Below are 25,629 nucleotides of genomic sequence, written 5' to 3'. Positions count from 1 at the left end.
GACGAAAATTAATGTTTTGGTAGTGAAATACGATCCGGAGACGGCTGAAGTCAGCATCTGAATTACCCTTGGTGCTGGCTCATCTTCTTGCTCTTCCTCCTCCTCCTCCTCGTCTTCCTCCTCAGAGTCGTCTTTAACAGCCGCAGCAGCTTTTGATCGGCCTGCACGCCTGGAAAAAAAACGCCACAGACAGGTTCACATGAGAGGCAGCTGATGCAGAAAGTCTCTCTTGCACTTTTATCACCTTTCGTCAAGTTACAACTACAAAACGTCAATGAGTTTTATTGGGATTTTTGTCGATAGACCAACACAAAGTAGCACAACTGTGAACGGAACATGAAACACGAGTTCCCTTTTTCTATGATATCGCTAAATAAAATCTAGCACAACCAATTACCTCCAGACCTGTAGCTTTGTAGAATTTAATTTCAGTCTAAATTCAGCTGTTCTGCAAAGTCCTCCGAGGTTTGGCAGAGAACATGAGGGAATCAAAAGCATCGTGGAGGCCAAGGAACACGGCAGACAGGTCGAGGAGAATGGTTTTGGAGCAAAGTTAGGTCATAAAACAATGTTTCAAGCTTTGAACATCTCACAGCGATGCTCAAATCTTCATCTGCAAGAGATCAACCGTCAAGGTCGATGATGATGATGACTGTCACGTTATTTACTAGCTGCACCTCACACTTGACGGGGTGGACCCATAACATTAAGAGTATAGCTGGATTTACTCAGAGCAGAATCTTTTTCCATTCTTTATGTCTTCATTTTTTGTCCTTTAGACAATAGTCAGGTAAAAACAGCAGCCATCTTCAAAGTCCAAGTGCACAAACCACAGAAGCAGGACTCTACTTGTGGCAAACATGCCACATTAAAAGCAAAAGCAGCAATCTTAAACAACAGTCATATGTTTTACCGGCTGCCCCTTCAGTGTCTGTGGGTCCTCGATTCTCTGCAGTTTAGTCTTTTCACACATACTCGCAAATTACAGCAGCTGCTTTCCTAGGTGCCATTTATGCCCTGATCATTGTCTGTCAGGCAAAGTGCTGGCAGGTCAGCGCGACAAAGATGACTAGAAGTCATGCGCTCCACTAATCTGACCTTTAGAAGAGTAGCAAGAAGAAAGCGACAAGCAGTTCAGTTTGACAGGAGTCATGTAGAAGAGAGGAAACATGTGGAAGAAGGGGTTAAGTCAGGTTTAGATGTTAACCTGACAACTCTCCTCTCCACTGTGCAGCATGGTGGTGGCAGCATCATGCTGTGGGGATGCTTTTTAATCAAACTGTTTCAACAAAGTATCCTTTACCTTCATTCTACAAAAACAGTGTCGGTCTAACTAGCACAGAGAATCCCAAATCAAAACACATTGAAGTTTGTGGTTTAATGAGACAAAATGAAAAAAAAAAAAAGTTCTAGTGGTATGAATACTTTTGTAAAGGCAGCGTGGGACGCCTGTCAAGGCATAGCATCATGTAAAGACATGAAAATCTGCAAAGTGCTTCGACGCAGATCTATTTGCTTTCAGTGCGTCAAATTCTCACCTAACAGAAACAAACATTTGTTTAAGAGCTAAAAAGGCCCAAAGTGACCCATTAAACACACATCTCTTATTTTCTGCTCTAGTTTCTCTGCTACCCGTCTGTTTTAATATTGCACAGTAAATGTTAACATCCATTCATGTATGTAGCAGCCATAAGGAGCCGCTGAGGCGTAGCCGCTGGGAGGGCAGAGTCTGTCTGAAAGAAAGAGCTGACTCTTACGTTGGCTTCTTCGCTGCTGGCTGAGCTGATTTAGGTGGACGTCCTCTCCTCTTCTGTGGCGTGGACTCTGCTGACTCTGAGCTGCTGGGGGAAAAAAAAAAATACGATTTTGTGGTTAAACAAATTGCGAAGAGTTCACAGCGGGTGACGATGAAGATGAATCGTATGCGGGAGCAACTCGTACCCCTGTAACCGCCGTGGCGTCCTGGCTGGCCTTCCTCCTTTAGGCTTCACCTCCAGGTTCTCGCTACTCTTGTCGTCCTCCTCGTCCTCTTCCTCCTCGTCCACCCTCTCCTCTTCTTCCTCCTCCTCCTCATTCTCTTCGTCGTCCTCCTCCGGCGGAGGCGCTGCCTTTTTTCGCCCCCTGCGGCCCTTGGCGGGCGTCTCCTGGTTGGAGGCGGCGGACTTCGGGGGTCGGCCCCGGCGTCCTTTTTTGGGAGGGCTGTTCTGTTCGTCCTCCGGCCGGTTGTCCTCGTCCCACTGGTCCTCGGACTCGTTCGCCGCGGTGGTGTTGGCCGACGCCCGCTTGCGGCCGCGCTTCGGCTTGCTGTCCTGGTCGTCGCTGGGCGCCACGCCGCGCTTGCGCCCGCGGGGCTTTTCGATATCCTACAACAGAGCGAGATTTAAAAACGGGATACACGAGATCATTCAGGTGTTAAACGTTATTTTCCTGAAAATAACCTGTTTCAGAAAAGCTTTGATGCGTGTTTGGCCCTGCAGACACTCTAAACCACAGGTGTCAAACTCAAGGCCCGCGGGCCGAATCCGGCCCGTCAAGGTAAATTATCCGGCCCTCAAGAGCCAAAAATGTACTTTATGACATATCATGTCATAAAGTAGAGGCATATATTCTTTTAAAGTGTATAAAGTGGCTAAAACTGTTCCTCCTGTAAGTGTAACTCACCCCAATATCTACTTTTTTGCAGATAAACTGTATAAACTGGGCCTAAGGTTGCTACTTTTATGTTACTGTGCATTTTTTATACTTATATGTGAACTGGAATGAAATTCTAAAAAGTACCGTCTATACACGTGCAAACGGCCCTTTTAATGACTTCATGACGCCAAAGGGGCCCCATATAGAAATGAGTTTGACACCCCTGCTCTAAACTTTTATTTTTCCCCTCCGTATCCAGTTGCCAGTCTTGGAAAGTTATCTATAACTGGTCACCGGATTCTGCTCACTGCATTTTCAACAAAACCTGAGCTTCTCTGAAATATTTAAATAACCTGACAATGTGTCCCGCCCCCCCTCAAGTGAAACCTGAGCAAATATTTTTGCTTCCAAATCATTAGATTTTTTTATTATTATTATTATTATGGCGAACATTTATAAAGTATTTCAGAAATTTGCATTAATGGGCTTGAAACAATCTTCCCGTTTCACATTTCTCCTGAGGAGAGACTTACAAACAAAAGGATGGAGTGTTAGCAGTTGGTTCAAAGAGTAGCGCCGGCGAGTTGGTATTTGCTCATCTTGTCCTGACTTTGATCCGGCTGCTGTTTGCACAGCGGGTTCATAAACTAAAAACAGGGATTTACGGCTGACGCCACTTAACTGGGCCCCAGCAACGCGCCTTTCCAGCTCTGAGCTACCGTGTAATTTCAGATAACGTGTTGATCCATGCACACGTCCTGCAGGTCAGACTGAAAGACACTTTTTGCAATTTACGCCAGATTAGCCCCCCCCCCCCCTCCCCAAGAACAATTTCATTTTAATCACATGTATTTCAGACCCAGTAAGAAGAGAAACAGAAGTCTCACATGACAGGATTCCTACAAATTACTTTTAAATCTGTACTGAAACATCGACGTTTAGACGTTTGTAGACTTTTCTGGATCATACCTTGTCAACGCTGTCTGATCTCTTCAGGCTGAAGTCCTCATTTTCACTGTGATCCATTTCTGTGCTGTCGTGCCTGGAAAAAAATGGCAACTTGTCAGCTTACATGCAATAATATAAAAAAAAAAGTTTCTAAAAAGACACAAAACTCTTTGTGACTCCTTTAGGTTGTGTGCAGTGTTATACCATCAGCACTATTTTTTATTTTATCAGTAAAGAGAAGTGCAGCCCTACAAGTAGGACTGAATGGGTGAATTTCTTTAACTAGAAGAGCGTACCTGGTTTTGCTGCGCTGCGGGGAGCTGGGATTGGACGAGGAGTCGTGGTTGCTGGTCGTTTCCATACGAGACGCTTTGCTCTGGAGCTGTTTTCCCGCCGATGAGAGCGGCTTGTTCACTGCGCCCAGAACGTTCGCTGATTTGGGCTTGAGGTGGAAGGAGGAAATGAGGAAAGGTTTTGCTTGAATACAAATGTAAAAAACTAAGAATGGCAATAGCAAGCTACAGGGCTTTAGCCAACTTACTTTTCCTGGTGTGAAGAATGCCTTCATCTCTGGAGGAAGGTAATTTTTAGTGTTGCTAAAGTTCTGAAACAGGACGAGATGTAAGTGAGCATGAGAGCGGACGTGTGCGGGTAAATCTGGCAGCGATGCTCGTTTCTGCAGCACCGAAGCAGACTTCTGCTTCCGCCATGTTTTACCGCTGCCTATTTCACTGGGTTTTATGCATGTGGAGGAAAATATGGACTTGATAACTGCAAATTACAAGCATAACCCTTTAAACCGTTGCAAAAAATGACAACAGGAATTTCAACGGTTTGTCATGTAAACGAAACCTAGACGAAGAACCTGGCATCCATACAAAAAAAAAATAAAAAACTTGAGGAAAATTATAAAATGAAGCCTAAAAAACAGAGAAGTTCTTCTTGTTAATTGTTTTTAATTAGTCTATCGGTTTGTAACTCAAAATTATCAACACCTTGAACAAAAACCACTTCGGTGATGTCATGAACCAAAAATTAAAGTCACATTTTAAATGTAAATCAACATAAAAAGCTCTATTTTTTCCCAAAAAAGACACTTTTATCTCTTAGACAATAGAAAGCCAAAACAGGAAACCATCTTATAAAATGAAGCCTAAAAAACAGAGAAGTTGCTCCTTTTCGGTTTTTTAATTAGTCTATCGGTTTGTAACTCAAAATTATCAACACGTTGAACAAAAACCACTTGATGGGGCAGGCCAAAAAATGAAAGGCACATTTTAAACCTTAAATCAACATAAAAAGCTCTATTTTTTCCCCCAAAAAGACACATTTATCTCTTAGACAATATAAAGCCAAAACAGGAAACCATCTTATAAAATGAAGCCTAAAAACAGAGAAGTTGCTCCTTTTCGGTTTTTTAATTAGTCTATCGGTTTGTAACTCAAAATTATCAACGCATTGAACAAAAACCACTTCGGTGATGTCATGAACCAAAAATTAAAGTAACATTTTAAATGTAAATCAACATAAAAAGCTCTATTTTTTCCCAAAAAAGACACTTTTACCTCTTAGACAATATAAAGCCAAAACAGGAAACCATCTGTTCTCCACACTTTGCCTTCGTCAAAATGAGTCAAACTGCAGACTTTTGCCTGGTACCCGAGTCACTGACCTTGTCTGGCTTGGTGAAGAAGCGCGTAGGAAGCACGGGGTCTTTGGGAGACTCCAGGCTGTAGGTGGTGCTCTTTGACATGATAATGTTCATGGCTACGTCGCACACGGTGTAAAGTTTCTAAAAGAGCGAGGCAAACAGACGGTCAGCACACTGCTGCATAATAGAAAATAATTCATTGCTGCTGAATACATTTCATTAAGAGTAGAAAAGCTCAGTTTTACCTCATTAGTTTTAGGATCATTAGGGGATTGGGCATCTTTCGTTTGCTTAATATTTTCCACCATTTTTCTGATGAAGGCGTGGCTGTTGTTCTCGTTCTTGGCCATGATAATCTCGAGGACGAACCACAAAGCTCTAAAGAGGAAGGACAAACAAACAAATACACAGACCTTAAGCGTTCATGGTCAAACCTTCCTAGATAAGCCTATAATTTTGGGACAACCGTGAATGCTAGACTTGAATCAATTCTACCTGCAACCCTCTGGCAGACTATTGGAAATTCACTGCTTTTGGGTTTTATATCCCTAAATCTTGAAATCCGCTAGAGCCTGATTCAGCGCGATGTCATAATAATGGCATTACTGGTATGGATGAGCACAAAGCCTTAAAAGTAGGGCCCCACGATATGAATAAAACATGTCATTGTTTGCACTGCAGAACATTTTGCTGATTTACTGCATTTGGATGTCCCTATACATGACAGATTTATCAATACCCTGAAGAACTGCGTGGACTGCAGTAAATATTAGCCAACTATAGAAGTGCTGTGCATTTCAGCTCTATACGGCAGTAATTTATGCGACGCTTGTTTAATCGCAGCTAAGCTTTTCCACTGCCAAAGCGGCGCACGGGGCCAGATGCAACGCTCTGAGCTTCAGCATCTCAGCTAATGAATAATATATCAGGGGTGGGATTCTTTGTTTTTGTATTGCCATTTGTTTGGTTTAATTTTGTACAGTGTCCTTGAGTGCTATACAACACGCTTTTCAAATAAAATGCATTATTATTATTATTATTATTATTATTGTTACTATCAAAAGCAGTTAGGGTCCATCTAATGAGCCAAATATATTGATATACAGCTCATGAATGCTCTACACTTTCAACATAACAGCCTACTAAACATTATGTGCTAGCAGTCCTTAGTGACTGCACACAAATATATTGCAATGATGGACTGGGATTTAATATATTGTGCAGCTCTACTTATAAAAAATTCAAATAGAAACTAGGAGACTGCAAGATGCCACCCTTTATTAAGCTCTCTTAAGGGAATGAAGTCATTTCCCTTGCCTCTTTTAGCATCCTCCTCACTGTGAGGTGTCTGGCTCTGTTTAGTCTTGGTTAATAAGGCTCCCCTTGCTTTAAAACCATTTAATTATTGCTCTGACTGTAGATATGGGCATGATTAGCAGTTTCCTGATTTAAGAAGATCAACATGCATCTGCCTTAAATTATGGAATGCTCTCTTGTTTTTCCCATTTTGAAGAGAGCTTGGCCTTGTTGCATATGACCGTTATTAAATAGGTTCAGACATTGATGTGTCACACAGGCTTCTGTCGCAGGAAGGAACTGTTAGAGCTCCTTATAATTGTGTCATTATTTAATAAAAACGTTTCTTTCCTATATGGAGGTTTCATCACTGAATAAATGCACCCAAATGAAAGTTTTTGTTATTGGCCCAGGTTATCTTAACATATCTTTAACAGGGGTGCATGATGCTATAATATTGCTATAAACAACAATTACAATAATAATAGTAATAATTATGGAGAAGAGATAGATAGATAGATAGATAGATAGATAGATAGATAGATAGATAGATAGATAGATAGATAGATAGATAGATAGATAGATAGATAGATAGATAGATAGATAGATAGATAGATAGATAGATAGATAGATAGATAGATAGATAGATAGATAGATAGATAGATAGATAGATATAGCCTGGTAAGTCTGGAACGAATCAGATAACTATAGATGTGACACAAAAACTCCAAGCGACTGTTACGGTAGCAGAAAAGCACTGCTGCATTATGGGTAATTCTGCCACTGAGAGTGACGCATTGTAAAGTCCCGCCTCCCTCGCTGTGATTGGTCCGTGGGTATTGGAGCCTTACCAGACTGACTTACGCTGCGTGTAATTCAGTCTGGCTGGCCAGGCTAATATACACGCATCATGAAAAAAAAAAAACAGTTTCTCTCCTTGTTAATGAAAATGAACTAGAACTAATGAAGCAATCCGACTTACTCTTTGATTTCTTTCAGCTGCTCGATGTCTTGCACTTTCACATAATCGGGGTCGTGAGCCAGAAGGTGGATGGTGTAGGGAACCACATACTCCGGTAGCAGAGACAACAACTTGTCTGTTTGAACACAGTCGGTATTAAAAAACACTTCACTGATGACTTCTTTTTGTCACTTTTAAATATAAAAAAAATATATATATTCTAAAAATTGAGGACGTTTAACGTCGCTTTGAACCACAATCACTAAAAAAAATAAATTTGCTGTAAAACATTCACGGAGGTGAATTTCTTTACCACTGATGGCGGCGTGCTGTTTCAGGTACTCTCGCCTGATGTTGACGTTTTTCACCAGGCACTGGCGAGCGTGAGCCCTCCTCTCCTTGACGGGGTCCTTGGCACACAGAGCGAACACCGCCATGTACTCCAGGGGCAGGCGGAGGCGGCAGAGGCCTCGATGGAGCTTCTGGGCGAAACACTGTCGCACCTGGTAGCACTCATCCTGCAGCGAACAGGTGGAGACAGATAAGATAAGATAAGATAGGCTTTGTTGATCTCACAGTGGAGAAATTCACTTGTTACGCATCGGATTAATAAACAAAAGGTGCCAAAAACGAGGAAAAAGGTGCATAAGGTATAAGGTATATACAGTGTATCAGACAAGGGGAATGGTGAGAGGAGAGGAAACGCTGGATTAGGAATGAGAGCTGGGAGCAAATGGAGAAGAAAAAAAAAAAAAAAAAAGAAAAAAAAAAAGGAAAATGTGCACTTCAGGGTTCCTATTCTTTAGGTCATAGTTCTTCTCCACACTCGAATCTCCAAGGTCCCCTTTGTTTTTTTTAACCATTTTAAATAGAAAGGCGTTCATTGGATTAATGGCACATACCGCTAGAGGTCAGACTTTACATCTAGAGCCTGAAAAAGTCAGATTGTTGAGGATGGATGGACAGAAACGGATGTATGACGATACTAAACCTTTAAGAAAACACAATTGTGTTGCCTTTCAGGCATGAATCTGAATGGACCTTTGTTTTGAAGGAACTCTTATTTTGAAGGGCAGTTTTCACTCTAACATTCTGAATCTCAGGTTTGTTTTCAGTTAGTAAGGCAGCTGGAGGTTAGCAGAGTTTTGCTACATTTCTGTGTTCAACTACAAGTTAGTTAATTTATCACTATAAACGTCTCAGAGGCAACGTCGTAAGTTGATAATTTCATAATTACATTTATAAGTTTATATGTACCATTTACATTAAAATGCCTTTGATTTATTTGTGGCTAAAAACGTTTTATTTACATTTATTTACATAAGGAAAGCATATGTTACAGAGTTAAACGGTCATATTTGTACTTGTCTTGTTACAGTTTTCACTCTTACCTTGTACTATGAAGAAAAGAGCCACAGTAAACAGTAACTACAGCTTACTACGACTCACATCTTCATTTATAAGGAAGAGTTTAGCTAGTTTTATAACGTTGTATAGTGAGGACAACACAACAATCGTGACTAAAGAGTGGAAATTTTCCATCCTGCTTTCCTTTTTCCTACTAATGCAGAGCTAAAAAGCACGATCAAATTTACCAGACTTGACACTTTCATCACCTTGAAGCAATGTTTGCCCAAGTAGAAAAAAACAACAACATAAAATCCAGAGTCTGATGAGAGAAACAATCTTTAGACGACAGGAGGTTCTCACATTGATGACGAGGGCACACAGCTGATACTGCTCCAGGGTGATGATTTCGTGGTAGCAGGGCTCCTGGGCCAGTTTGAGCAGCGCACACGCCGCCGCCAGCCGCAGTCTTGACATGTCTGGTTTGCTGGGGATGAGAGGAAGTAAGCATTTTTTTTAGTCATCCACAGATCTGTAAATAATCAAAGCCTAAAAAGACATTAGGATCCAAAAAAAATTTAACAAAATTCTCTAAGTAACGGAGACAAAGAGACTACAATTGCTCTCTTTCTTCATTTACCCCATCCTGCCCTGCTCCGTTAGATCTCCATCGCTGTGCAGGATCGCCGTCAGCATCCTCAGGGTGGAGTTGCCCGATTTGCTCTGGTTGTTCTTCACTCCCAGCAACCATCTCACCATCAGCTTTATGCCCTGGATCTGAATGGAGGTCCAAAAAAAAAAAAAAAAAAAATTGTTAAAACTATTTTCTACTAACAGCAAACTACATTATAAACATGAAAGAATGCAGTGACTGAGGTTCAACACTGACCTTGGCCATCGTCTCGGGGGACACTTCGTCATCAGGAACCCAGAGTTTGGTTGTTTTCTTGCCTGGGATCTACAAAAAAAGAAAAAAAAAAAGAAAGAAAAAGGATTCTTCTTAAAAACTATTTTAAACACTGCTGTTTCTAGGTAGCTTAGCTTCTAAATAAGCTTTAACAAAAATGAGCCCCGGGTTTTTAGCCTGAATCTAAAATGTGTAATACATATTTATATCTGTACCCTGTCGTTCATGAGTAGATCCTTCACGATGAAGTTGGCGACTAGAGATTTGAGCGGCGCAGCAAACTGCTCTGGGGCCAGCTGGGCCAGGTGACCCAGGGTGGTCAAAGGAGTGATGAGCTGCTCCAGGTTGGCAGGGTCCAGGCTTTTGTGCAGGGGCTGAAGAAATACACAATATTATGATTTTTTTTTTTTACCCATGTAAGAGAAACTGTCGCGTTATCGGCCACTTTTGCACAGAATCAGGTGAAACTATGAAAATATGCTTAAAGGTAAATCTGGTATTCTCAGTTTACACTGCAAAAAAGGAGCTAAAAGTAAGTAAAATTTTCTTGAAATGAGTTTATTTGTCCTTGATTTGAGCAGGTAAATAAGATTATCTGACAATGGAATGAGTATTTTTACCCCTAAAATAAGATAATTAGATAAACTGCACTTGAAATAAGATAATGGCGATGAACTGTTCTTATTTTAAGTGCAAAAATCTTATTCCATTGGCAGGTAAATCTTATTTACCTGCTCAGATCAAGGTCAAATACTCTAATGTCAAGAAGATTTTACTTACTCTTAGTGACTTTTTACAGTTTACTTTGTGCAAATACACAAAACAGAGACAAAGCACTAACTGACCTCGAAGATTTGGGCAAAGTGTGTGTCCCTGTTGGTGAACATTGCATTGATGCAGTGGATGGCATACTTGGCCTGCCGAGGGGGGCCTCGCTTAGCTTTGGACTGCAGTACCGGCAACAAGACACTAGGAGGAGCAGCAGGAGAACGCCGTTAGGAACTGGTATGCTAGCATCGTTTTTAAATGGCAGTAAGAGCAGCTTTTCCTGCAGATGTTAACGAACGCAGCCATAGAACAACTTCTGTACATGACGACAAACCAGCGGGACGGCGTGGATTTTGTCGTGGGTTAGAACCGGGACGAAATGCACGAACGGGGGAAATAAAAGACGTACGACTTGATGTGAGGGAAACTCTCCTCCATTTTGTTGCCCGTGTTCTTGAAGATCTGCAGCGCGGCCTCGGCCACCTTTTCATCGTCCATCTTCAGGCAACCCAGCAGAGACTCGAACGTCTCTGCCGAGTGGAACGACACCGGGTGTGTGAAGGACAGCACCTGGTTGGGAAACGACACAGTGCTGATTAAACGTTCTCAAAGCTCCTCCAGAATGAGAAGTTTTTTGTTTGTTTTTTAAACCTTCAGCAGCTCCAGTCCTGCCCTGATGGCCTCTTCAGTGGGAACGCCCTCCTCTTCATCATCAGCTGTCCCGTCAATGGATTTGTTGACCTGTTTTATCAAAGCACTGGACACACGAAGCCAGAGATAAAAAAAATAAATAAAATTAGGCTTGAAATAGTTCTCCTCCCTGACATCTTCCAGTGCACCGCAAAAAGAGAACTAAAAATGAGTAAACATTTCTTGAAATTAATGTATTTGCCCTTGATTTGAGCAGGTAAATAAGATTATTTGCCAATGGAATGAGTATTTTTACCCCTAAAATAAGATAATTAGATATATTGCACTTGAAATAAGATGATGGAGATAAATTGTTCCTATTTTAAGTGCAAAAATCTTATTCCATTGGCAAATAGTGCTATTTACCTTGTCAAATCAAGGAAAAATACATTCATTTCAAGAAAAAAATTCTTATTTTTAGGTCTATTTTTGCAGTGTGTAATGGTGTCTTCCAACGCCGTACCTGATGGACTCTGTGTCGATGTGAACAGGAGCGATCCTCTCCAAGAGGAATTTCACCATTTCCAGAAACGGATTACTGGGTTGCTTTGGGCTCCCGAGCTTTTTAGTGATGTCTCGCTGATGAAGATGATGCATATTAAAAAAAAAAAGGTAGGAACACAGCTCTAAGCTTTTTCCTGGGCATCTTTTTTATATTCTAATTGGTTATTTTATCTGACGGCGGCAGCAGCAAAAACGTTCAATACTCACCACGCAGACTTCAGCCTGCTTGCAGGAGCAGGCGGGGCTGACCAAGGTTTCCAGCTGATCCCTTATCCGCTCATCATCCTCCAGGACCTGAGCCAGCTTCTTTACAAAGTCCTGAGCTTTTCCTGGGTCTGGAAGGTTTCCTGCACACACACACACACAAGCAAAAGCCTTTTTTAAAGCATGGAGTGGATCTGAAGTAAAAGCAGGAAATCATCCCACTGCATTTAGTGCTTTGCAAAGGCAGATCCATCATCTTTTCCTAATTTGTCAAGTTCCAGACACAAACGTACATATTTCTGGGATGGATGGATCAGTGCTCTGGATGCTTTTGACCCATCTGCTGTGTCTCCTGTTTGTCCATTAGTGCTCTTTAACAAGCATAAGGATAGCTGGAATTATACTGACTGTCAATTATACAGAAAGACTAATTACTAATTAGTTAGCTTAGGAAGGTACTTAGTAGCATCGGATTTTATTTAGGGGGATCAACACAAATCTGAGCCCTACTTTTTTTTTTATTGGTCTTTCACATAAAATCTTGTAAATGTGAAAAAGGATTTTATTTTTTTCAGCCCTGCATCTTGTCCTTATTTGCTCATTTAAAATTTTATCTGAAAATCTCCTCACATCTTCCTCTAATCATTGTTTTCAAACTTGGTTTGTGATATACAGTAATTTCAATAAATTAGAATAAGCATTTTTAAGAGGCTTGTTTGTCAGATTAGAAATACCTTTTGATTAAAAACAAAACAAAAAAAAAAACCAAACAACAACCTTTAAGATGATATTAAACACACTTTTCATTAAGCCTCCATTTCTGCATGACAAATGTACCTTTTTTATTGATCTGATGTAATTCTAATCTGAAATGCTGTGTTTTTATAAGCTGGAGGTAGGAGAAAAAAATCATAATTAACAGAAATAAATGCTTTAAACATAATTAGTCTGTGAACTGAGTTCCTGAAATAAATGAACCTTTCAATAATATTCTAATTTATTGATTATGACTGTATTCCTGCACTGGTGGCCAGTGGGTGCTTTCTGCCACATCACTGGCCTCCGGTGCAAACACCACATTTGCAGGATAGATTTATAACCTAGAAAAGATGACTTACTTGTGATCACCATCACTTTGGCAAATACGGCTTTACTGGACGCTTCCGACTGCAACAAATCAGAGAACAGGAAGAAAAACGTGCCTCAGAAACAGAACGTGAAAAGGAGACCCGGCAGATACACTTTTATTAGAGCTGATCCATCAAAAGTACCTTAGGTTTTTTGATCAGGTCAAGCAGGTCCTTGACGTGGTTTCTTAACATGTTCTGGCACTTCCACATCTCATTTAAAGCTCTGTAAGGGACACAGTAATGATGAAGCTTTTAGGCAACAGACTGAAAAATTAAAGGGTTTAAGAACCATATCACTTTCTAAGCTTTAATGTCTTCATAAAGTAGCTTGAAAAGACTTACTTGACAGCATTGGTGTCTAACGTAGCGTAAAGGTAGTAAAGACACTTCATTCGCTCAGTGGTTTCCAGGTTGTAAGGAACCATATACTGGGCAAAAACCCGCTCCACCAGCAACCTGAGGACCCAAGAAATCTGTTATTGGATTTACATTTTAAAAGTGCTCTGATATAGAAAGAAAAATAAACAGATTATTAAAAGTAAAATAAGACCACATAAAGTGTTAATAAATCACATTTTTTTAAAAACACAATAGGAACTAGGGATTTTATCAATTAATTTCAATTAGCAATTTATGAGGATGTTATTTTTGATTTTGTTGTTTTGTTTTTTTCCGGCCAATGCATCCCTTGGGGCTCCATGTAATTATATATAAACAATCCTAAGGCAAACTGTTTTGGTAAAAGCTTCCGATGTGAATATATGTTTAGGAAAATATATTGTGGAAATAATCTAAAGATGAAACTTTTTTACCCTAAGACCAGGGTTACATGCATTTGATTGTGGCGCACTGCCACACCAAAATAAAAGCCGCCACACCTTCAGAACAAATTAAAAAATATGTTACAATGTAAAGCATTTGATATAGCATAGCTACTCTATATTTAAACACTTATTCTACAAATAATCAATTTAAAATGAATTTAAATATTGTGTAATGTTAAAATCTACTTTTGAAAAACCAACTCCTCCTGTCTGCATCCCTGTGAAGCTGCTAGTGATGAAGCTGCTAGTGATGAAGCTGCTAGTGATGAAGCTGCTAGTGATGAAGCTGCTAGTGATGAAGCTGCTGGGCGCTGCTCTGGTCTCGGTAGAGAAGGAAAACTAGAGACGACAGTTCGGCGTTTCCTACTTAGCGACTCATATTTGGGGACTTTTCAGACCCTTTCTGTGTCTTTGGTGATTTAGCAGCTTGAGTTGAAAGCAGCAATCTGTCTACCATTCACCACAACACCTGGAGCTGTGTGGAGTCTCCCTGTTCCCTCAGCGCGGTCTCACAGGCAGCTGCTGCGTGAGTTTTGTGAAAAGGCAAGTTATTGCACTATTAATCACAATAGGGACACTCATCTTTGTTCAAGTTCAAGAGGAACCTTTTACTTATTTGGCCTTATTTTAAGGTTTGCACTTCAAGCCCAATTGGTAAATTCATATTGGGTTGTTACCAAAGCAAACCAAAGTTTATTTGATTTCCTCGTTGTTTCCAGTTCTTATATATATATATATAAAAAAAGATTAAAATAGTAAATCAGATCTTTTGTAAACAAAAAAAATTGGATATTTTATTTTTATGCCGTGTCGCCCAGCCCTAATAGGAACCTTACATTTTTTTTGATGAAGAGCTAAAAGATGCTGAAGTCATCGTGTTAAGTTTTTGCATGAAGTCAGAATTTCCACTGGAAACACACAAACCACCTTGCTGCTTAACTTTTTTTTTTTTTTTTTTATAAATCTCCTTTTACCACAAACAGCCTTTCGCAGTGAAGACTTTTCCTGCTGGCAGGAGCGATGGAGATGATAACTAAACAGACATTGTTCTGTGGTCTCTTCGCAGAAGGGTTTTCCTCCTACTTTCCTTCCTCAATATAACGGCTAGCTTCAGATCAGATGGAGCTCGAGACGTTATGAAAAAAAAAAAAAATGACTGAACGCCTGTGTAGGTGGATCAAGAATAACGCACGATATGCTCCGTTTAAGCAGGTGCTGCAGTTCTGCCTTCTGGCTGCTCAAAGAGGAAGAAGACAAGATGTAATAAACAAGCTTTGCTTTAATATCTGCTGTACTGCTTACATTAGGATGTCTGGAGGCTACCGTAGGGTGATAAAAACTTTCATTTCCTCTCAATTATAATTCCACCACCACTGATTAAAATGCAGGTTACAAAAAAAAAAGCTTTGCTATATGGACACCAAAACTCACTTAAAAACAAGATTATAAAACAAATATTTTCTGATTATCCACATTACTACAAGCCCAGTTCACCAGATAAATAAACAAATAACACCTAAACCACGCAGAGCAGAAGCTGCGACGATACAAATAATGTTTTAAGAACCTATTCAAGAAAACAAAAGTCTAAGAAAAACATTTGCGAGAAACTGATTTAATTCCTGTTCTAAACACCGGCATGATGACCAGCCAAAAAGAAACTCGGCCACTTTTAATTACAGATTTTTCCAGGCTGAAATTTTTAGCGTTCTTAGGCCTGCTTCTTAGACAGATTTTAAATTCATAGCAGATATTTCTACAGGAGAGGCTTCACAGACAGACAAATGCACGGATGGATGGACAGACAGATGAATGGAGAGGCACGTCGTCAGACTGATAGATGAGTGGCTGACAAACACATGTTTGGATGGCAAGCAGGACGGATGAATTGGCAGATGATGGACAGCTGCATGGATGAACGAAAGCGCTGCCGCTTAGATCGGCAACCTGATGGATGGGAGTATGGAGGAACGAATGGGCGGACAGACAAAGGGTTGGACGGCCAGTAGGATGGACAAACAAATGGATGGATGGAAGGACAACAAAAAGAAAAATGACTTTATGGATGGATGAATGCAGCTTTTATAAAATACTAATATTTTCCCATATTTATCTAGCCCTGGAAGAAGAAGAAAAACAACCGCATAAAACTCCATACTTCATCAGACTGGGAAGGATCGCTGCCCCCTTTTATAACCGAACGCAGAGAAACACCCGTACCTGTCATCGATGCTGTTCTGGTAGTAAATATGAAGCAGTTTGTCTTTAATCCAGGAGATCTGCTTGGAGGCCTCCCGCCCGCCCTCTCCTTGTAGCGAGTATTTTCTGTAGATGGATGCAAGGCCCATCATGGCTTCCTTACGAACACGCCACTGACGAAACCAGGACAGAAACAAGGGACATTTCTAAAAACACTGCAAACAATAAGATGTGGATTTTAGCAGCAAAGTTACAATGAGTATAAAACATCCCAAAGTCTAACCAAACTGAGCTAAATTAGCTCTACTCTTTTTCCTCTATTAGCTCGGGACCATCTTTAAATTTTTCCGACTCACTCTCTTGTCCAAGGTTCTCTCCTTCACGATATTCAACAACGCGTCATTGACGAGGGACAAGTCTTTCTTAGCTGCCGTTACTATGGAGACGATGACGTCATGGCGGATGGCCTCCTCGGGGTCATGTGATCTGACCCTCAGGAATTCTGGGAAGGAAAACAGGAACCAATGAGCGGGATATGCGAGAACCCCAAAGCGTTATCACAACAATTCAGCCGAACTTCTCCAAATGAGCCTTTTACAGTTTCTAAGAGCAGCTTGTAAATTTGTAGACTAGGGCTGTCATAAACCATTATTTTAGTCATCGATTATTCTATCAATTCTGTAGAATTTTCACTTAATTACTGAAGCTCATTTTATGAGAAGTAGACATAAATCAAAAAGATGCTAATTAGCAAATAATTCAAATTCTTCTTGAACAACAAGGATAAATTTGCAGCTAAAAAGTTCTAGGATCAAAATGTTAAAAGCTCAACCGTTTCCGGTTGACTCAACATGAATATATTTTGGTGTAAATGGTCACAAAATGCATAAAGTCTCATTTGCATACTACATTCTGGATTTTTTATTTAGATTTAAAAGAATAATTCTATTCACGTAAAACAGAACCCATCTAGTGCACTTCAGAGCTAAGTCAAACTCTTAGTTTTTTCAAATCCACAAATAAGCAATAAAATAATTACACACTCATTGAAAAGGTAAACAGCTCATTTTAAATTCAGCCATAAATGTTGCCTTTTTTCAAACTATGTTTAATAGAATAGAAACACCGTTACCGTCCCATAGTGGGGAAATTTGGGTGCAACAGTGGCACAAACAGGTGGGCATAGACACCAGACTTACAAGATTAATTTATATGAAAAAGCTACATTTTAAGTTAAACTGTCCAGCAGAAGAGAAAAAAAAAATACTATGTGATTATTAATAGATAATATATTAATAATGCATATTCTGATAAAAAATAAAGTGATCAAGTTAAAAACGGAAGAATAAAACAGCAGTTTACAGAACAATGCAATAGTTTAATCAAACGTTGTTTTGTTGAGCAAATGAACAAAAAACTGCTAAGACATGCACAGCACAGAACCAGACTCTTCTCTAAAATGACAACTCTGATTTGTCTCTCTTAAAGCCATTTTCATTCTGCAGGGAAGGAGTTCTGCTTTGCTGTCCCCAACATCTTTAAGTGGCTTTGTTTTCTCCTGTCCCTCACAGTTATTTACAGGACAACCTAACAAACTTACCCTCTACTCACACTGAGCTATATTATACGCTGGAGTGCTGATTTGTCCGAAAAACTGAAGTCACTGGCCGCCATCTTGCTCCTCCCTACTCTCACAGAACCCCACAGGATTTGGTTTCAACAACAAGCAGTTTTCTGGCTGTGTGAAAACGTTTCACAGGTAATTCTACAGTCAGTGGATGTACCAACACTATCAACTACTAGGAAATTAGGTGCTGAAATATATTACATGTTATTCATAGTATATATATATATATAAAAAACTAAAATGCAAAATATTTCAGCACATGACTTTCTCAGTACTTGATAGTTTTAGAACATAACATAAAACTATATGGCATTTGACATTTTAAAAGTCTTAAGCCTCCCCTGAACATGAGAAAATCCTCGTTATTCGATGCTGTAGCGCACATATTCCCTAGTTACTGGGGGAAAATAGGGAGTACCAATATGGCGGCTGGTGGCTTCAAAGCGACTCATTCTAACAGCGGGCGATTAGCACTCCAGTATATATTATAGCTCAGTGTCTGCTCACAGCTGCCCCCCTCTCTGTTTTTCACATAATGGTGAGGCCCTCAGGTGATTGGCCGGTTGGCTGCCATGTTGACCAATCAAAGCAAGGAGCAGATAGACGGGGACCAAGCAGCACCCAGAAGCGCTAATGTTTCTGGTAAATTTAAAGTGTCCTTACACCTTTTAGGTCCCGTTGTTTTCTGTCCCCATAGCGTATATCCACACTTAGCATCCATGTATTAGCAGGCTAGGCTATCAGTAGCGTTAGCCGCCTGGTCGGTGCACAGTGCGCTGGACAAATAGTGTCATTTTGCCGAAGACGGCCCTAAGTGTGACCCGTTAAAATCCCACTTCCCTAAGAGGTCCAACTTCCCAAACGCGTGCACAGCTTAGCACGTTCACCTGTGAGGTCCTTGGCCAGGTCAGGGTGGTTCATGAGACAGTGACTAGCAAACTTCACACACTCCAGCCTGATGGGCACGTGGATGTCATTAAACCTACAGGGAGAACGCACTCATGTTAAAAATCAACACGCCAACATGTTCGTCGACACGTTTGCAGTCATTTATTATGTTGTACAAACGGCAATATATCCACGTTCACCTGCCCAGGTAACACTGCCAGAGAGGTTTGTTCTGCGCCGCCAGCTCAGAGTCCTTGGCTCCAAACATCTTCGCGAGCAGCTTCACCACCTGCAGCCTCTCGTCATTATCATTACTCTGCACAGGCAGAACGGGGGGGGGGGGGGGGGGGGGGAGATGAGGCACAGAAACTGGCAATGAATTGACTTGGCGACGTCATTAGGACGCTTTGTTAGAAGCAAACCATTTTCACGAAGCACGACGGGCTGCAGTTCCATTTATATAAATGTTGATTCCAGGCAGGAAGAGAAAACAGCGCAAATGACTTTGTGTACAAGAAGCAGGGATGGGAGGCGGAAAGCATCATGGGGAGAAATAAGCAATAGTGATGAAATGGGCTGGAGAGAGAGAGCGAGCGAGCGAGCGAGCGGAGTCTGTGCAGGAGAGATTTTATCACGGCTATTATTTAGAGGAGACAGCAGTGATCTACACTCCCTCAGATCAGTTAATGAGTGTTATCCATCAGCACAATGCCTTTATGAGACAACATAATGCTGACTGGATCACCGCTTTATCTTGGTAATATGAATCAACAAACCTGCAAAGGAAATGCTAAATACATGCAGGTCCCTAGCTGGTGGTGTAGCTTGAAGCAGAGCCGGAGGAGAGCACAGTGGCTTGATTTGCTTAAGAATGACACGATGTGAAGCAGACACAATACACATCCGCCTCCCAGGTCAGGAACTAGAAGTCGTTGTATGCAGCAGAGTTTAGACGGCCATAGGTAGGTTTTGGGGCCATTTCTTCAGCGTCGCAGAAGCGTATCCCAGAAACAGTTCGGATAGGGAGGGAGCGTCACTTCATGTCCCCTCTAACCCTTTGGGGTGAAGTTTGGTTGAGGCAGACTGGCAGCCATCTTCTATTAGAGGAACATCCTCAGCGTTTTGTTTAACCCAATGTCTGCATCATAGCAAACTTGTACACTGCATCTATCAGCACGATTTTAAGAGTTATATCTGTTTTACTGCTATTTATATTTGTATTGTAGCACTGTAATCTTATTTACCTTTATATTTTTCAAAATGTTGAGGGATTTTTGTAAACATTTAGTGTCAGGTGAGATTCTCGTACAACCTTTGCATGCGCACATAAGTTGCAGACTGGATCCTATTTCCTGAGGTTATCCCTACAATTTACATCATTCCTCCTTCACTTTATCAGACAATAACAAACAGGATCAGTTCTCAACCATCTCCACCACAGATGTGATCTACTACGCCTGTTTGAACAGCTCTCTATCCTACAGTACATAAATGTACTCAACTGAAAAATTCATTTGCATGCATGTAAATTATCAGCAATACATTATTAGCCACTATACCAACAAAAGAGACGTACCAGTCGGTAGCTCCAAACATAGACTTAATAGTTTTACATTAATCTTCGAATATACTTGGGAGCATTTCAACCCTTTTTACACTTAGAGTAATCGTGTTTTACCAGGTAATGCGTCAGAATACATCGTACTTTAAATTACATTTTCGTTGTTTCCCTTTTTACTAAAATATATTTGAAAACAGACAAAAAAGAGGAATACAAGGAAAAAAATCTGTGAAAGATAATCATTGGTAAGGTGCAATAAAAAAAAAAAAATAAATAAAATATTTCAAGATATTTTTCACATTTTTAAACAATAGTCCACTGGGTCACCCCACCCCTTAGTAAACCCAAGGTGGGGGTGCCTATTGGAGTCAGTAGGGGAGCTGGCTCCCTGGGTTGGCTCCCCAGTCCTTTGCTCCCCATCCCCGGACTCCTCCCTCTGCCTGCTCCATCACGCCGCCACACATGTAGGTCCTGGGGGAGGGGGCGTTACTGGAGGTTGGCACCTTTTGGTGACACTTTCACTCCAAACATTTTCACAACGCACATTCATGTAGGCCACGATATGGTGGGGTGGGGGGAAGACGTCTGGGGGGGGGGGGGCTTATGTTGTGTGAGCCTCGCCCCGGGCGGCTCCCTTCACCCCCTCTCGCATTTAGACATTGAGGGTTCTGGGTAGTTGATTGGAGGGGGGGGCGCTGGCACCAGCTTCCTTCTGGAGGGGGGGTGGGCTGTGCCGTGCACCCCCTTCGGTGCTCCCAGTTCTAAACACACCTGAGATCAACATGCAACAACACAACATCTGAGCGGGCGTAGGGAGGATCGGGGGTCTTTTCCACACCCCCGATCTCCGATCGCGGCACGGAGTCTGGGGCCTGGAGGAGGTGCGGGCCACTGGGTCCGGGGTCTTGGCGGGGGGCTGCTGCGGCTAGCCAGCGGCTTACCGGGTCTGGGGCTGACGCCTCTGCTCTCCCCAGGAAGGGATGGGGGGCAGGGGTGGCTAGGGTAAGGTCGGGGTGGGAAGGGGTTTATTAGGTATACAGTGGGTGAGGGGGGGCTCTGGTCGGATGGCCCGTACAGGTCGTGTCGGCCCCCCCTCTTTGGGGGGCCTGGTCCGGGGGGCGTCTGGTCCGGGGGCGGGGGTCGGGCACAGGCAGTCGTATTGTTTAATTGTGGTGACCCCCCCCCCCCACTTGGGATTTTTGGATGTGAATGCTATGTGGGAATGTGTGTACAGCGTCCCTTTTTTTTTGTGTGTGTCTGTGTGTGGCGAGTGGGGCACAAGGGAGGGATGGTGTGAATGAGTTTTTTTTTTCCCCCCCAGGTTCGGGCCCGGTCCGCTCCCTCTCCCAAGATCATCTCAAGTCTCTGATAGGTGCGGAGCCCATCCCCCCACACCCTGCCCTCCTCCGCTGCGTTGGCGGGCGCCTTGGCCCTCTGGCGCGTTGACGGTCCTCGGGTTTGGGGCGGGTTCCCGGGTGGGCGCCGGCCCATTCCCGGCGGTGGCTTCGCGGGGCCTGGCCCCCCAGGGGGCGGCCGGGGCCCCTGCCGCGGGGGCGGGGCGCCCCTGGGGCGTCTGGCCCCCAGGGCCCATAGCCAGGACCACTTCAGCGGGGCTAGCTGTCGGCGGAGCCCACGGGCTCGTCCCCGCGGCTCTTGGGGTCGTCAGCATTGCGGTGGCTGGGGGATTTCCTCGGGGTCGTCTCTCCTCTTTCCTCGGGGGGGGGGGTTGCAGATTTCCTGTGAAGGCCCCTCTCGGGCGCACTGCTTTGGGGGCCCCTTTGGGAGTCCGGGGTTACGGGTCCCCTGACTCCTGCCTCTGTGCTCAGGGAAGGTGGGTCTTCGGTTCTCCACAATCACTATCGAACTATTTCCTTCTGGATAATTTTCACCTAAACTAGTGCACTCTCACAAACTCCCACAGGTGCTGGGTCCCAGTTATTAAATGTTCACTTATATACAGAAAGGCTATAATTTATTTATTTACTTTCTTTTTTAGGTATCACATTACACATGTCAGCTTAAATAATAATACATATGATTTAGCAATGGTATCAAGGTGTTACACGATTGTATCTGTTGCTTTATGTCTGTTGGTTGTGCTGTTCTTTTTGTGTCTCTTTCCAGGTGATGGAGCAGACAGAGGAAGTTTTATCATTCTCTTCCTTTTATCTCTTCTTTCTTTCACCTCTTCTTTCTCTTTTTTTTCTCTTCTTGTTTTTCTTTTACTCTCCTACTTTCCCATTGTAGTGTCCATATAATTTGAAATTCTCCCTGCAGGAATCACAATAAAGCTATTTACAAGCACAAATCAAGCGGAGCATTATGGCGAAAGCTGTTTGCTCCACTTGTGAAAGTAAAATCTGTCGAGCTCTATTTGGCATTAAGATATCAATTTTTATTGCCACATTGCTAGACAGGACACTGGAAAAAAAAAGAAAAAGAAAAAAAAAAAGAAAAAAAAAAGAAAAAAAAAAAAGAAAACCCAAGGTGAAGCGTGAAGAGAGAGGATCACAGGGTGAAGTGGGAATTCGGTCCAATAGTAGCGCTGCACATTAGAAAAACACGTATTTTAAAGATTATTATTGCCAAACACTGTGAGAATTATAATGGTTGTGATTCAGCCACCTTCTCCTCATATTTCCCTCTGGGATTATTAAAGTGTATCTGATTCTGATATTTCTTTTTCGCCTTATTATTATTATTATGTCCCCACATCTCTACATGAGCTTTTTGCACCTCAGCCACTGAATCCCATTTCAGGTGTGGGCATCAAGAGCAAAGTGCATCCAGCCGGCTGAATATACGGTTTGCATCCAAAGCATCTGGAGTATAAGAGCCTGATAAATACTGCATCAAAGCAGTCGTCTCTACACCTCATATATGCGTTTGATGTATTGTGCGCCCAACCGCCCCGTCTCCGCCGCACACCTGGCCTGCCATTTATCTTAAATCTCAAAGCTACGGTTGCAGAGAGTTTGACGGTTATAACCCATTTTTTTTCAGACTGTGGTGAAACGCTGAGAATAATACTTTAAAAACGGGGCGATTTCAGTTTTCTGACCCAATCTGGAGCTGCCTCTCCTGAAGCGTGGGCAAAAGCCCAGCTCTCTCCCTGTTTCCTAAAATAACCGAAGCTGCCTGCTTCGATGAGTCTGAACTCTGTTTTTTTTTTTTTTTTTTTGCAAACAATAGCTATTCCTCTTGATGTACAACAGATCAATCAGCTTTAGATGACTTTTAGTTTGGGTCCCTGTTATAGAAGCAGCAACACGTCTGCGAGCAGCAGCAAATGAGGACCAGCAGCTAAAAAGCAGGCAACAAGCAGCCCAGGGGATAAAAAGTTGCAAAATGGAAATTCTCCTCGAGCAGCTAAACAGCCTCTAGCACTGTTAAAAATCGTTAAAAACTGGATAAAATACGTGCACTACGGTGCAGAGGGACGCAGAGCATGGTTGTCAGTACCTTGAGCTTAAACTCCAGCTGAGGCAGCACAGACAGAAGCAGATGGCTGTCTATGTTGTAAAGCTCCAAGATGAGATCAAACACGTGTTCAGACAGATCGCTGACGGAGGTTTTTCCCAGCATCAGCACCTGGTTGAAGAACTGTTGGAAAACAAAAAGTGAGACATGAATGAATGTTACGAGTGTTTAGCAGGGACACATATATAATCTAATCACGCGTGAAGCTTCAGAAAATGCAATGAATGAAGAAGTTTAGAAGACGGATTATTTTCCGAGTAAATTTAACAAATAAAACAAAAGCACTATTTTCAGATTTTCAGAAATTGAGTTTTTTCCCCGTAACTGAACTGTGTCCACGGTAAAATACAACCAAAATGAAAACCTCGTACATTGGTGATGTAAGGTTCAATAGCTTGAGCGGTCCTCTTCAGCAGAGCTTTGGCCAGGTCGTACGCCTGTTTATTCAAGTTCTAAACGGACAAAGAATAGCAAAACACAGATTAAAGAAAGACAAAGTGAATATGCACCAGACAGATGTCAACATTTCTGCACGGAAACAGTAGCTGCGTTACTTCTCCTCGCCTGCAGGGGTCTCACTGAACTGCGTGGTATGGAAAATTGGACATATCAGGTTGTGACAAGTTTAACAGTCAAAAATAAATAAATAACATGTTGGCGGCACCATATTTCCACTTATGCATATATGAGGCGTTTGGATATAAATGCCAGCAGAATGATTTAAAAACCTCTGATTGTTGGTACCTTAGTATTGGCCGCTGTCCTACTATCCCTACGGCGCCGCTATCTGCACCCTTATCTGATAAATGTGGCGCCGTGAGTGCTGCACACACGCACGTACCTTATGTGCCGGCACCAGGTTGACCAAAACCGTGTCCAGAAGCTCCTGAGACACGGTGTCTCCCTCACAGATGATGGAGCTCATCAGGTCCACCATGTGCATGTGCACTTTCTGGTTGTGGCCGTTGCTAGGAAGACAAGGCACCAAACACGAGGAGTTAAAACCACATCTTCCACTTGGGTTGGCCTTTTTTTTTTTATATAACTTTAAAATGCATTGCTCAGTCATCTGGGCACAAAATCACTTCCCTTTTCATGCATGCATACATTTTTTTTTCTTTTTAAAAGGAGACACTGATGGGCTAATCGGGGGAGCTGCTGACATCCTAATTAGAATAAAAGCACACGACTCAGTAAGAATTCTCCTCAAGTCGTTTCAGTCCAACTAGCTTTACCGTTTTGCAACATTGATCTGTAACGTCTTTAAAGCAGAGACTTAGCAACAGAGCAGTATTCTCCGCAGATATATGCAAACGGCCCACATGATTGAAGACGCACCGATTGGAGCGAGTGGGCGTGCGTACTTGCATTTCAGCGGGAGGCCGAGCTTGTTACCTTGATTTGTAGCTGAGCGACTGGATTTCTAACAGCCATTAGCTTCTATTCAGCACAGGCATCACTTTCAAACACACACAGCCCTGTTTTGGTTACTTACCGAGGACCTTGCTTTGACTTCCGCTGATTTTCATTGTTTTTCCAACCTTTTCTATGGTCTCACCCAGACTTTAAACCTAATCGACACCTTAGTCCTAATCTCTAGCCCCCTCCCCAAAAGTGAGGACCAAGAAAAAGTCCGTATTTTACATCAAAGTCCTCACTTTGGTGGTAAAATACATACATGCACTGCAAAAACGGAACTAAAAAGTCAATTTTTTCTTGAAATTACTGCATTTGTTCTTGATTTCAGCAGGTAAATAAGATTGTCAGCCAATGGAATGAGTATTTTGGACCCCTAAAATAAAATAATTAGATATACTGCACCTGAAATAAGATGCTAGAGATGACTTGTTCCTATTTTAAAGGTATACTATGCAACCGGGGTTGATTTTCCAGCGAGGCTCCCCCAAGAGGGCGAAAGTAAAAGTGCACTGTCGTAAAGATGCTCAGCTGTTCTGGTTTCTCCGTCAAGCCAGGCGCGGTTGTTTTGAGCTTAGCAGACAGGCGAACGCA

The 25,629-nt window shown here is 42.2% G+C and overlaps 1 protein-coding gene across 2 annotated transcripts in view; it reads right to left on the bottom strand.

The window, feature by feature from the left end:
* The window catches only part of pds5b (PDS5 cohesin associated factor B), a 44,035-nt gene that overhangs the window by 825 nt on the left and 17,581 nt on the right, over nt 1–25,629 (bottom strand). The window contains exons 6-34 of one of the 2 annotated variants that reach the window (XM_036143002.1): nt 24,461–24,587; nt 23,991–24,071; nt 23,602–23,742; nt 18,779–18,894; nt 18,578–18,672; nt 16,420–16,565; nt 16,085–16,236; nt 13,383–13,496; nt 13,182–13,263; nt 13,029–13,077; nt 11,914–12,053; nt 11,666–11,781; nt 11,164–11,269; nt 10,922–11,082; nt 10,590–10,713; nt 9,960–10,118; nt 9,727–9,795; nt 9,478–9,614; nt 9,201–9,324; nt 7,804–8,008; nt 7,512–7,626; nt 5,479–5,611; nt 5,255–5,374; nt 4,124–4,186; nt 3,879–4,024; nt 3,604–3,676; nt 1,942–2,363; nt 1,758–1,841; nt 67–169 (exon numbers count right to left, since the gene is read on the bottom strand). In XM_036143002.1, coding sequence (XP_035998895.1) covers nt 67–169; nt 1,758–1,841; nt 1,942–2,363; nt 3,604–3,676; nt 3,879–4,024; nt 4,124–4,186; nt 5,255–5,374; nt 5,479–5,611; nt 7,512–7,626; nt 7,804–8,008; nt 9,201–9,324; nt 9,478–9,614; nt 9,727–9,795; nt 9,960–10,118; nt 10,590–10,713; nt 10,922–11,082; nt 11,164–11,269; nt 11,666–11,781; nt 11,914–12,053; nt 13,029–13,077; nt 13,182–13,263; nt 13,383–13,496; nt 16,085–16,236; nt 16,420–16,565; nt 18,578–18,672; nt 18,779–18,894; nt 23,602–23,742; nt 23,991–24,071; nt 24,461–24,587 — 3,703 coding nt within the window. The remainder of the gene's footprint in view (nt 1–66; nt 170–1,757; nt 1,842–1,941; nt 2,364–3,603; nt 3,677–3,878; nt 4,025–4,123; nt 4,187–5,254; nt 5,375–5,478; nt 5,612–7,511; nt 7,627–7,803; nt 8,009–9,200; nt 9,325–9,477; nt 9,615–9,726; nt 9,796–9,959; nt 10,119–10,589; nt 10,714–10,921; nt 11,083–11,163; nt 11,270–11,665; nt 11,782–11,913; nt 12,054–13,028; nt 13,078–13,181; nt 13,264–13,382; nt 13,497–16,084; nt 16,237–16,419; nt 16,566–18,577; nt 18,673–18,778; nt 18,895–23,601; nt 23,743–23,990; nt 24,072–24,460; nt 24,588–25,629) is intronic. The other variant, XM_036143003.1, reaches the window with a different exon arrangement.

This window comes from Fundulus heteroclitus, chromosome 11 (genome assembly GCF_011125445.2).
Source record: "Fundulus heteroclitus isolate FHET01 chromosome 11, MU-UCD_Fhet_4.1, whole genome shotgun sequence".
Classification (NCBI taxonomy): Eukaryota; Metazoa; Chordata; class Actinopteri; order Cyprinodontiformes; family Fundulidae; genus Fundulus; species Fundulus heteroclitus.
The sequence above is the reverse complement of the archived record's forward strand: the minus strand, read 5'-3'. Positions and strand labels throughout refer to the sequence as shown.